Source organism: Pempheris klunzingeri, chromosome 1 (genome assembly GCF_042242105.1).
Source record: "Pempheris klunzingeri isolate RE-2024b chromosome 1, fPemKlu1.hap1, whole genome shotgun sequence".
In the NCBI taxonomy this organism is placed as follows: Eukaryota; Metazoa; Chordata; class Actinopteri; order Acropomatiformes; family Pempheridae; genus Pempheris; species Pempheris klunzingeri.
This window is the reverse complement of record NC_092012.1, coordinates 7,043,779-7,056,353: the sequence shown is the minus strand read 5'-3', so window position 1 is coordinate 7,056,353 and position 12,575 is coordinate 7,043,779. Positions and strand designations below refer to the sequence as shown.

Below are 12,575 nucleotides of genomic sequence, written 5' to 3'. Positions count from 1 at the left end.
AGCGGTTTTTCATGCTGTTTAGGAGGATTGGGCATTTTTGGGAATGTCACAATGTGATTATGATTCTGCGTGTCACAATGCGATTCATATTGATCCCCCATTCAAGACTGATTGGATTCATTAAATTGAAAAGGGACTATATATTAAGACAAAAAATTTCCCTTGAGACTTCCACTAGCTGAGAGGGACCTTCTGAGAGTGGCAATAGGAAGACCTCCACATACCCCTTAAGTTCCTCCTCTGCTCTGGTCCTGGCAGATTTAGATTTAACTCTGACCTCTGCAAATGTCTTGCCTAGTAAGTCTACTAGTGCAGATTCAAGATGTTTATTGTCACTCCATTTGTACAAGCACACTCGTGGGAAATTCCTTGGCAGGGAGTAAGATGTATTTGATATATAAAAATAAAATAAAGATATCTGAAGACCTACATACAGAGCAAGAATGATGTAATGTGGTATGAAAGCAGGGAAAGGTTTAAATTCAATAAAGATGTGTGTGTATGTATCCAATAAAGATAAAAAAAATTAAAATAGCCTAACAACAGATGTAATACAGAATGAAAGCAATAAAAGGTGCTTATGTAGCCAATGAAATCATCTACGGGCCGCGCTATTTTCTTCACAATATCTTAAAGTTCTATGCTGTGGTGCAGCGTGTGTGATTTGCTGGCCTGTTTTCTGGTTCAGAGTCCAGTGCTCCATTTCGTTAACCTCTGGATGATGCCGTACAATGTGAGCCCTCATGTTTGTAGCATTCCTATATCACTTCACCTTCATCTTGCAGAATTTATTAGAGTTAATATATTACATGAGTCATGTCAAGCTCCTTCCCATTGAGATTGGAAAATCCAAAATGTGTCTAGATTTTTCCCAGCCCTGCAGTTCTCGCCTCTGTTACACAACTGAATCCTGTAAAAGAAAATAAGCTACAAACATATGGGATAGTTTGATTTGTACGTTTATTTACATAACCAGTGTGGTTGCATTAATACAACAAAGATGTAGTGGTTTGTAAAGGCTTTAGTGAAGCCTCTGTTGTTTAAAAAATTATCCTCTTGCTGTCATTACCATACATATTTTGCCTGCTAAAATGTAATTGGATATGCCCTGACTGCCTCAGGAGCTGGTGGTGGTACTAATGCATGCTTTAACAGCACACATGCTACATAATATTGCCAACTGGAATAGTAGTTGGCAGGCAGTTCTTAGGTGGCCTTGATTGGTTTTTTTGCTTGGGAGTTTGTTGCACAGAGATATCTGCTCTTAACAACAAAATGCCTCATAACACAAAGCACTTTTTCTGCAAGCGTGCCAGCTGGGAATTGAGTTGGCTTCTCTCCTGCGGTGCAGTCCGAGTGAAATCTTAGACGCTCTTAGTTTTCCTCGCTTTGATCGAAACCGCATTCAGCTTATTTAATTTTAAGATGTATCACTAGCACTATCAGGTTCTGCTGGGTCTGAAAAACTGCCCTCCTTTTCTGTCGTGCATGTGAAATAATGCAAACACCTAATCTTCAAAGCAGCTCGCGCTCAGTTGCTCTGCGGGCATGCTGAGTACAAATCGCCCACACATCCACAGTGCTGCGTGTTGGTTCACTTGGAGGAGCTGAACAGAAAAAGGTCCCTGCCTCATCAACATTCCCAAAGCACAGTCCCTGCTATTGAGTGGCTTTTCCCCCCTCTCTCCCTGTTTTTGATTTTTGCTCCAGCCCTGGGCTGTGTCTGATTCACCCCTGTTCTCCTCTCTATTGCAACTCTTTTCTGTTACCAAGCATCCAGCCAGTCACCCCTTGACTCTGTTTCCAAGCAAACTGGGAGAGAGCAACTGCAAGGCAGGGAGTTGGGGCAGGGGGGGAAGAAAGACAAGGCTACTTCTGTTAGTGACACAAACATGGCTCAGAGCCAACACCAGTACTATGTTTGTGCTCCCTCATTCTTTGCCTCCCACAGAGTGATTGACCCTCCCCCTCGCCATGCCCCCTTCCCCTTCCCCATCCAAGTCTGTCCTTTGCCTGCACTCAATCTCTCAAAGCTGCTATTTTGGCTGAAAAGGTAGTAGTTTGGCTTAATGGAGCTGCGTTTTCTTCTGATTCTACTCTATCCGGCGCAGTGGGGAGGGGGCTGGTCAGAGTCTCTGAGTGGTTTTAAAAGTGGTGAGGTGGGGGGTATGTGTTGAAGGGAGGGGGGTACTCTGCAGGTGTAGAACACAGGTTGTTGTGCCCATCAGAGCTGTCTCTTTGAAGCCTGTTTTTTTATTTTTTTATCTCAGACAAAACCTCTATCAGGTAGACAGCCGGGGTACAAAATCATGTGATAAAGGATGAAAGAGATATATTTGATAACTGCAACTATGAAGTGGCTGTCAGTTGTTTGATGCCATGGCCTGTTTTTTGCAGAAAAAAATCAGCTATAGCTTTGTATAGTAAGAGAAGTCTGCTATATCTGAATCATAAACAGCCATCAGTGTAGTCTGCACTCTAAAAATTTAAGATTAAATCTGTACTGAATTTCTACGGGGGCATTTCTCAGTAGCCTCTATTATATTATATTTTCAACACTACATTAAATAACACAAAGATGTGTATTTCCTCTACATCATTTTAATGGTACGTGCCCCTAATAACCCACTGGCTAGTTTTAAAATGAAAGACACCCAGATGCTGCTTACTTCAAACTGCGCTGCCATTCTGCTATTTTCCCTAAGAGACCTATGAAAGCAGACTTCACTCATTGTGGGGCAAATGAGAACCAAATGAGGAAATCAAGCAGATCCAGGCAGAATACCAGGGAAGTGCAACAAACAGAGGCCCCAAAGACATTGCAGAGGCATCCTGATTAGCAGTGAAGTTGAGCAGTCCCCCACTTCTCCGCATGACAAGTCTCATACAGAGCTGTTTAGGCATGCACTGTGTGTGTGCGCGTTTCATTTAGCATGCCAACCAACAGCTGCTTCATCACCTCCGCCTTTCGGCCTTGTGGGAGTAAATGAACAACAGGCTCTCAGTAATTGTCTGTGCCTCACCCGACTTACCGAGTGCCAGAGAAAGAAACAGATGAGGAGGAAGCTAGCGACACCTAACAAAATGCTATCACAGAAACTGCACCTTTGGTCAGAGCTGACAAGAATCTTGTTTGATGAGGCTGAATACATCTTTCATCCTGTGTAATTTGAGCACAGATGCAGCCGCTCAGCCAAATCTTGAGAATGGCAAAATGTAAGTAGCAGCCTGAATGTATACATGGATTGCTGAATGAAGAAAATAACCCATAAAACTAAAAAGAAAACATTTAATTAGAGGCATATAGGCCTGTGTTGGAGAAAAGTGGATAATATGAGGTGAGGGAAAGTGAGTCTGTGTCATTCAGTCAGTCTGGGGGCGAGTGAAGCGTAGACAGGAGGAAGGGGGGGCAGAGCCGTGGTATTTTAAGGCCCGGCACTGACACAAATCCCCTCAGCGCAGACGAGGCAGTGGCAGCTCCCAGGGTCGTGTCGCCAGAGCGATGGGCCAACCCCTCCCAGGCTTAGCATGCTGATACCTCCAAATGTCATCTCTAAAATGCTGGAGAAGTTTATTGCTCTTGAAACACAGCCCAGAACGCCTTGGCTCCTGCTCCAGGGTAGAGAGAACACAGAGGGGGCCCCTTTGGCCATACACTGCAGCTCCATGCCAGTGCACGCACCCCACCCCACCCCCACACCCTCCAGCCTCACACACATACTCTCACACACACACACACACACACACATACACACTCCAATCCTCCACTACACAGCAGGCTATTCCCCAAGCAGGTCCACAGCTTCTTAAGCTCCCTAATAGATAAATAATACAGGCTGTTTGTGATAAAATGTTTGTCTCATGGATTATTTATGCAGCACATGTTACATCATTGTAGCATTGCAAGCAGTGCCTTTAGCACAGGAGTTAAAAGCTGTTTGGCATCTGAATAGAGGAGAGGTCAGTGTGAAACGGATATTTTTGTATAAACATTTGAGAGGTGTCTTTTTTTGCTCTATTTCTACAACCCTGTCAGTGAGTTGAGAAGGGGAATATTGTATGAAAGGAACACTTGGTTCTGTAGCTCACTTGCCAGCTATGCTTCCTTGCTCTTTTGAAGACCACCTGTCAGTGGCCTCATTGAAATGTTTTTACAAAGGCAAGCAGTGGCTGCTCTCTGTGAACTCGCTATAGAAACTGTCCTTGAAATGAGAGTGAGCATTCTCAGGAGGCCTGTAGATCTCTGCCAGGCGAATGAGCAAGAAGAAGATGGAGTGAGAAATCAATCACAGAAGACCAACTTCTGTTAACAGCAGAGGACATATTGAAAAAGAAAGGAACAAAAGTGATACGCCCTGTTCTATCTCCAGCCTGCACTCTTTAGATTTTCATTTGCCAGTTCCTAAGCCATGTTTACTTTCCAACCCTGCGAGCCAGTCTTTGCCCTCATCAGTGTTCACTATGTGGAAGTGTCCAATTTCCATAGAAAAAAAAGAACACTCCCATGCTGTAAAGAATTCACCAGTATTCCCAAATATGTGGTTGAAATAATACTCTGCAAGGTCATTAAGATGTACAGTTAGATGACTCACCATTCTTTGAGGGAAGAGGCTTGTCTTGTTAGTCACAAATTTAGTCCCCTGGTGGTGTTACCAAGATGGCGCCTGAGTGAACCCAAATCTCTTAAGAGAGACTTGGTTTCTGTTCACATTGGCCAACAACTGCATTTTTTCAAGCACTTAAATGCTCTTAAAACGTAAATCATATGCCTGGAGGAATTGCAGGCTTTGCCAGCGGTTGTCATAAGATATCATGTTTGCTATATACACGTCAACGATAGCTTGAGTAATGCGCCTTTGGCAGACCTGTCTCTTAATCTTAGCACCATCTCCTTTAAGGAAAAACACCAGAGGGTTTGTTTTAACAGAGAGATGGTAGATTTACCCAGATGGCATTTAACGAAACTACCTCTTTCCTCACTACAAATTATTTACAGAAATAAATACATGTAAAAGTTGGTAGGGATAACAAATATTTATTTTTTGGCCATTACATTTGGTACACATGTTTTGTGATCTACTCCCACAGTAGGAGTAAACATGTACTGACTTTTTTGTGCAGGGAGAAACTGCTGCATGCGGCTGATAATGCTGCGACGATGCGGAAAGCATACTAATGCTCCCTTCCTTTGCCTCTCAGTGGTATGAGAGAATTGACCTTCTCACAGGCTGTTATTCTTGTCAGTAAAAGTGACTTCACACTTTTACCTCTTATGAACTGGAATGCAGCCTGAACTTTTCAGATGGGGCTCGTGCTCCGAAATCCAAAATAAAATCATCAGCCATACCCTTGTCTCATTTTCTAGTCATTGCCAAACCAACACCTAATTACTTACATGTAGAATAGTATTTCATAGTGTGTGTCTTGAGTTTTTCTTTGTGATGCAATTTACAGCAAGAGTAGTAGAACTACAGCATATGGAATATTTTTTAGCATCCATTAATCTGCCAGTTATTTTATAGATTCAATGATTAATCATCAGAGAATAATGGAAAATCTGTGAAACATGCTCCTTATACGGGTTGAAAACGGTAAGCAATTGTGAAATGCAAAAACAAAGCAGAAAAAGATGACATACCATAAATGAGAGTAAGTATTATAAAAGAATCGGTTCCAATAACGTGGAAACTAGATTTGATAAAATTAAACCGTCAAATTGTCAGTTGACAGTTAGCCCAACTGTAAATTAACAGTTACTGAGACTTTTTAGTTGAATTAGCAACATATTAGCCCCAAGCAGCCAGTGCAATGGCTTGGTTAGCATTAAACTCATCCTAGAAAAGCTAAACACACACAAAATAAACAGCTATTAATAGTAGATTACCTACAGATAATGCTTCAATAAGGGCGTTTGGCGGGTAGATAAAAGATTCCTGCTTGCTCACAGATCTGACAAAATGGCAGACGGGACAATGTCAGTTAAACTGCCGTGGAACTCTGCCAGCAGTGGTTGCCATAGCAACAGAATGTTCAGCTGTAACCACCTGCTGGCAGCGGAATGTCCAAGGTCTTTAAATTGTTTGTTTCGTCCAACCAACAGTCCAAAACCCAAAGATTCATCTACTGTCGTATGAGGCAAAGCAGCAAATCCTAGCATTTGAGGAGCTAGAAATGGAAAATGGTTTGGTATTTTTAATTAAAAAGATACTCCAATGATTATTAAATCCAAATAATTGCAGATTATGCCAATCAGTTAATCAACCAAATATTTCAGCTTTACAATATAAAGACAACAGGTACTATATATATTCCACTGTATAACCAGGGTCTCCAGCGCTGTAAGTGACTCATACAGTTTGTCCTGAATTCCTGTCTGCCCAGGATTTAAGATAAGGTCGGTCTCAGGACTTTGTATTCTGACACTGACATAACCGGACAAGCTTGGCTTCATTTTATGCACCATGAGTGCAGAAACACTCTTAAAATGGACTGTTGAAAACATGCTCAGACACTTGAATGCTCAAATGCTTCATTTATCAACGTTACAGTTATTGCTCATGGCAGCACCCGGCTATCTTTTATCTTCTCTCCGTAATGAATACTGACACTATTTTTCTCATTGTTCTCACTTTCTTGTCTACATGCAACCTTGATGAGTGGTCCTTTTAGTGCAGAGAAAATGGAGATCAGAGGAGTGCTGTTTTTTAGCAGGATGCAAGGAGGGGTGTAAAATCTGTCAATAATTACTTAAGTATCTGACTGTATACAAAAGGTGTTAATTGCAAGTGCTGGTAATTGTTGGCATAATTGTTTTTTTCTTTTTTAAAGAAGACCTGCCTTCTTTCAATCAGAAGGCTCTTTAACACATTTAAGGCCAAAAAGAAACCTTTATTTTGATATTGCGAGAATAGTTATACTGTCACACCGAATCATTAGAAGTGATCTCCCATTATCGAAGACAACAAAGGCGTTTTGACAAGGTCAGTCAGTGAAAATGCCATTAACCTCCTCTGAATTCCTGTTGAGTTGAAGCAGAGCAGAGGTCAACCAGTGAACCCATGGCCCCCACCAGCAGCAGAGGACTTGATATTCTGGCCCCACTGCAACCCAATGAAATGTGTTAAGGAGGGAGGAGGGGAGTTTTAGGGCTGGAGGGGGCAGTCACCCATGCAGCAGACAACCTTCTCCTGACTTAATTTGTCCCCTTACATTACCCTCTTGTTCAAATAACCCTATACAAGTTTGCTGTGGAGTTTGGTGCATAAGGAGGGCTGCCATTTGTTGTTTGACAGCATTGAAAGGAAATGAGTGGTAAAATTACCAGCCAGTTCCTCTGAGTAATGTGGGCTTCACTCAGCTGTCATGGGTGACCCTAATAAGGCAGACACAACGGGTGAGTGTGGGAGGTTGTGGGGGGGTGGGGGACAGGGTTTGCTCCAAATTACTCAAATCAGTCCATTTTTTCCCCACAAACAAATCTATTGAGTAAAGAGAGAGATCATGGCTCACACAAACAGTGATATGCAACTCCCCATGTGTAAACAAATGCTCATGCATGGGAAAGTTGTCTCAGTTTTCTTGTGTAATTCGCTCTCTGCCGCAGGGACATTTGTTTGCGGTGTTTTGTCAGGGGCTTTACATGTTTAGACAGTCTTGGCGTTGACATCTTTGTCCCGACAGCTTGAACATTTTTCATAGGACAAAAGTGTGCAGATAAATTTCAAATGGCTTTCAGCTTTCAGCACTGACACGTAATCTTAATCTTTTTGCATACCCTTGAGCATTTTTATGATATTGGCAAGACATTTTATGAATTCATATCTTCCTGTTAGGAGCGATTATTAAGTAGTCCAGTCAAAACATTGTGTTCTAATTATGTCAAATGCCACGCGCGAGTCAAAAGTAGATTCTGCATAGAAATGTTTTAGAAGCAAGTTTTCAGTAAACTAGAACGGTTATTAATAATAATAATAATAGAATCCTATCATTTTAACCACCAGGCCAATGGATACGTTTATATATAAGTCGATATCAACACAATAATGATTAGTAAGTAATTAATGATGAATAATTAACAAGATGCTTAATGAAGAGAAACTGGCGTCTGAAAAAGGTACATGTTTGTTTTCTACTTTTGTATGCAGTAGTGTACAGCTGATTGTTGTACCTCACTTCACTATTCTTTCCAGAAAATAATCAGTCCAATTTAAGAAAATAATCAAGTAGAAACTGTAGAAACAGAAAGTCTACTTGTCCAGAATAATCAGGCTGTTCTTTAACTCTTAATCTGTGTGGCTTGCAAATTAAATTTCAAAGCTCTGATGCAACTTCTTGCGTGTCAGCAATGAGCTGCAACTTAAATGAGGAGTATAATATGTAAACTTGGTCTGTCATTTGTAGTTTCTGTAAGCGGACCAGCATATACACACCGAAAGCTTTTAACAGCATAAATTTAGCTTGCTTTTCTAAAAACAAATTAATTAAACATGAATTGCTGCAACATTTTGAGATAGTAACCATGTCTTGCTTTTTTAGCATCATTCCCATTTGAGTTACGATGCATCCACATTTCTTTGAATGTCCTTGAGATGCCCCACATAACGTCCAGGGAGCTACTTTATTAGCATTCACAGAAAGTACAGCAGAGGCAGAGATCTGAGGTGACCCAGAAGCCAAGGACCACTCTGACAGGATTACAGAGTTCTTTGGCTTCAACATGGGAGGCTGGCCAGAAGGACGCCACGCTTAGGAAAAAACACGACAGCTAGCATAGAGTCTACAAAAAGGCATATCAGAGATTCTGAGCTTGAAGCAAAGAAACAGAAGTGGTGAAAATTGAGCTATTCTCCTCTAATGTTTTTTAGGCTTTAAGGCTTTATAGGTTTTCTATTGCATATTTGTCAATGATGGTGTATGTGTATGTCCAATAATAATGGCTATGTTAAACACATTTTTCCTATGGCTGCCCTGCCCATGTGCTAGTAAATTTCTAGTATGTTTTATCCAAATGTAGTAATTACATTTTATAGAGTAGAGGGTGCTTAATGATGCCACTGATACCACATGAAGTATTTATGGCCAATCAATTAACAACATATTTAGAGTGCAAATGCTCAGGAAGATTGATTAATCCACCACCTGTCGTTTACTTTCACCTTTATGAAGCAGAGTGTTTGTAAACCTCAGCTATGGGCTGCTGTTCGCTGGCAGACACCTTAGAGGTGTAGGTGAGAGAGGTGCAGGGGAATTCAGATTATGGCAAAGATTTATGTTCCAACGAGACAGCGATCTCTATCACAGAGCCAAAGACATGTTTAAAAAAGGCATCTTAAAGTGTCATGTTAAAAAGAAAAACTGCTGTTTTTTGAAGTATTCTATCAGATTGACTGAGCTTGAGTAAATAATTGCAGGAAATCTACAAATCTTGATGTGCTTAGTAAATAACTTATTGTTTGAGATGATCCAAAGTTGTATCAGTGTCGGCTTCAGTTGAAATACCACCTACGATGTATTTGTAGCATATCAAACACTCCTTATGGTTTATTGTATTGTCAAAAACTAAATAAAAAATAGAATAGAAACAAAATGCAATGATCAGTTGAATACATTTAATTTTTATATATTTTTTAAAATACAAGCATTTTGATGTGTGCTTTGTTTTGTAAGCTACATTTCTACACACACTCTTTGTTAAATACAGTAACTTATTTGTACTCATTACTATTAAAATTGGGTTCCTTAAAGGAATTGTTAGACATTTTGTGTAACATGTTTCTTTTCCTGGCTGCATAAAAACCACTGCACCAGCAGCCGATTATCTTAGCTTAGCATAAAGACTGGAAACGGTGGAAAATATCATGGCTTTGTCCAAAGGTTTAAAAGAAAATGAAAAATGGTGTAAATATACTCTTCTTTTGCAAATAAGCATATTTAGTAAAAAGTAGAACTATTTCTTTAAGAGAATGCTGATTAGTGCTGGCAACAGTAACAATTAGACTCCATCCATGCTCATCTTTTGTCTCAGCTACTGAAGTGAGAAGACAGTCTAATATAAAGGCTGAGTGCTAATTTAAAATGATTAAAGGCTTTTAACAACTCATGGTATAATTTCTTAACCCCTCGCTGGAGAAAGTAGAGACTATATCCTGCACATCATGAAAGGCGACTCATTCATTTGCCCTGCCTTGATTTACATCCTGCCACAACCAGCTGCCAGAGCCATTTTGTGCTGGAGTGTTTGGAGAGCTTAGGGGGCGGGCTGTTGAAGGCGTTTTAGAAAAGGTCTGTGTTCTTTTAATGTGACAGAAATCTGAACTCTAGAACCTCACCACTAGCCTGCGCACACATACACGACATTTGCAGTTTGATCTAGCCTTAACCGAGTACTCATGTTTTCAGGCCATAGGGTGAAGGAAGAGACTTGTGGCCAAGTGTCAGTGGGTTCCTGTAAACATATATAAATGCCTTATACACTCGCAGTTTTATGCCAGAGGCAGCAAGAGAAAAATGAGGTCTGAACTGTGACTTGTGTGTGGGAGGGGAAAAAGATTGTAAGCCAGGAATGGTTATACCATTGAAAAGAGGAAATGAGGGTGAGGGTGAAGGAGAGAGGGAAAATGGGGTGAGCAAGAGAGGTTTCCTGAGCTAATAAAATGCTCGGAGGGACGGAAGCTGCCAGCCAGCATTCCTGTGCCATTAGATAAGTTAGCTCACTGCAGCCTCCAGTTTCTCTGCAGTGCTGAAGTGGCAAGCTGAGGTCACCATGGGGGAGTGAGGGGGGTGGTGGGGGCAATAAATTCAGAATGTTTTTGTGCACAGTGGTTGCTCTAAATCCTGTGAAGCTGTTTGGTTGATATTTATGGGTAAGGCTAAATTATCATTCATCTGAATTTACCATGCCGTCCATGTAAAATGGCTTTCAATAGCTGCTACACTGTTGTGTTTTTTTGAATTAACATGAATTGCGTTCACTTCAGTGAAGTGCTTTAGATTAGAATTTTTTGGCAAATGTACACACCCAATTGTGACATTTTGATGATGTGCAAGTTGTCGCCAGATGAACAGTATTCAGTTTCTTGAGGAGTAACATACATAGAGAGTCAAGTGATCTTCTGGAACTAATTTTAGATTTTAAATGCGAGGTCAGGTATCACACTCGGCACAGGTCGGTTTGTGTAGCTCACACCGAGTGCTACCAAATTCACACTAGCCAAATGGCAACACAGAAGCTTCTAAGTGTGACAGATTACAGCAATACCAGTGAAGTCAGGGAGCTTCTCTTGCACACTCAGTTACAAGCTGTCAGACTGAACCGTTCACGTTGAATTGGTTTAATTCAGGAGCTTGTTGCTTGTTTTTAAGAAGCTGTAGCAGCAGATCCATATTCTGCCCAAGGTAATACATTTCTGGGCTGCAAAGTGAGATAGAGGGCTGCAAAAAATAGTTGCTTCAAAATAATTCTTCTTCAGGGAAATCTGCTGTACTGAGAGATGGGTTATTTAAATGGATAGGGTGTTCAGTGAGAATTCCTTGGTAACCTCAGCGTGATCATTCTTAGTGAGACCTTCTGCCAGTATCTTAAACAGGTTCTACAATACTGACTGGAGTTGAGTCAGTTCCAAGTCATTTAGAAGATATCAGTCAGCCCTGACCCTGCGGCTTTACTTTGTGAAGAAGATTAAACATGGATCTTTGACTTAATTGTCTTGCATGTGACACCCTTTAGCAAAGATCAACACATCGATGCAGCAGCTTTTTGCACACATAGTGCAGACAGTTGTACAGGAATCTGACTGTAGAACATCCTCTATTGTGTTTGTTTTGGGGTTTTCTGTATAATTTGCATTATTGCCACAGTTTACACAAAATAAATGACCTATGTTTCTTCCTTGTCTCACAGGCATGCTGGTGGTCAATGTGACTTGGCGAAACAAGACGTACGTGGGCACGCTGTTGGACTGCACACGGCATGACTGGGCTCCCCCCAGGTAAGGAACATTGCCCTGTTAAGTTTTTATTTCAACTAGAGAAAGGAGGTGAGGAAACAGTGAGATTTAAGTATGCATCATCTAAATTACACTTGTACAATTAATGTTCCACCACGTGTTTGGTGTTACTGTCTGTATAATATCTGCACTTCACAAAGAATTTACCGTCACACATCGCGGTGATAAATGTCATGGTAGAAAAGAATTCATGATAGTCATGAATCATTGATGCATTGTCTCTATCCAATCTACACTTGGTCTCTTAACCTTTTCATATTCTGAGTGATATGAATCTGCTATAGTAGCATCAGCTCAAGGATTTATGGCCCACTGCACCAACTTGCCTGTGAGCAGTTGGACCTTCAAAGTCCATGTTAGTCTTTATCTCTATTCAGGGGAAACAGGATTCATTGGCAAACGGCTGATGTCCCATGAGGTAATAGTGGAAATAGAAAGCTACTCTAACAAGCCAGATTGCAGAATCCAATTATTGGTCTAATTGCTTTTCCTCAACACTGTATAACACTCTGTATCACAAAGGCTGTAATTTCTTAGATCAGTGTTATGTGGGCGGTGGCTTAAGGTGTT

At 40.9% G+C, this 12,575-nt stretch overlaps 1 protein-coding gene across 3 annotated transcripts in view; it reads left to right on the top strand.

Annotated features, from left to right (window-relative positions):
• znf609b (zinc finger protein 609b) overlaps positions 1-12,575 on the top strand; it is a 72,339-nt gene that overhangs the window by 49,576 nt on the left and 10,188 nt on the right. For all 3 annotated transcript variants that reach the window (XM_070849430.1, XM_070849354.1, XM_070849509.1), the window contains one exon: positions 11,900-11,987. In XM_070849430.1, the coding sequence (XP_070705531.1) occupies positions 11,900-11,987 (88 nt within the window). The remainder of the gene's footprint in view (positions 1-11,899; positions 11,988-12,575) is intronic.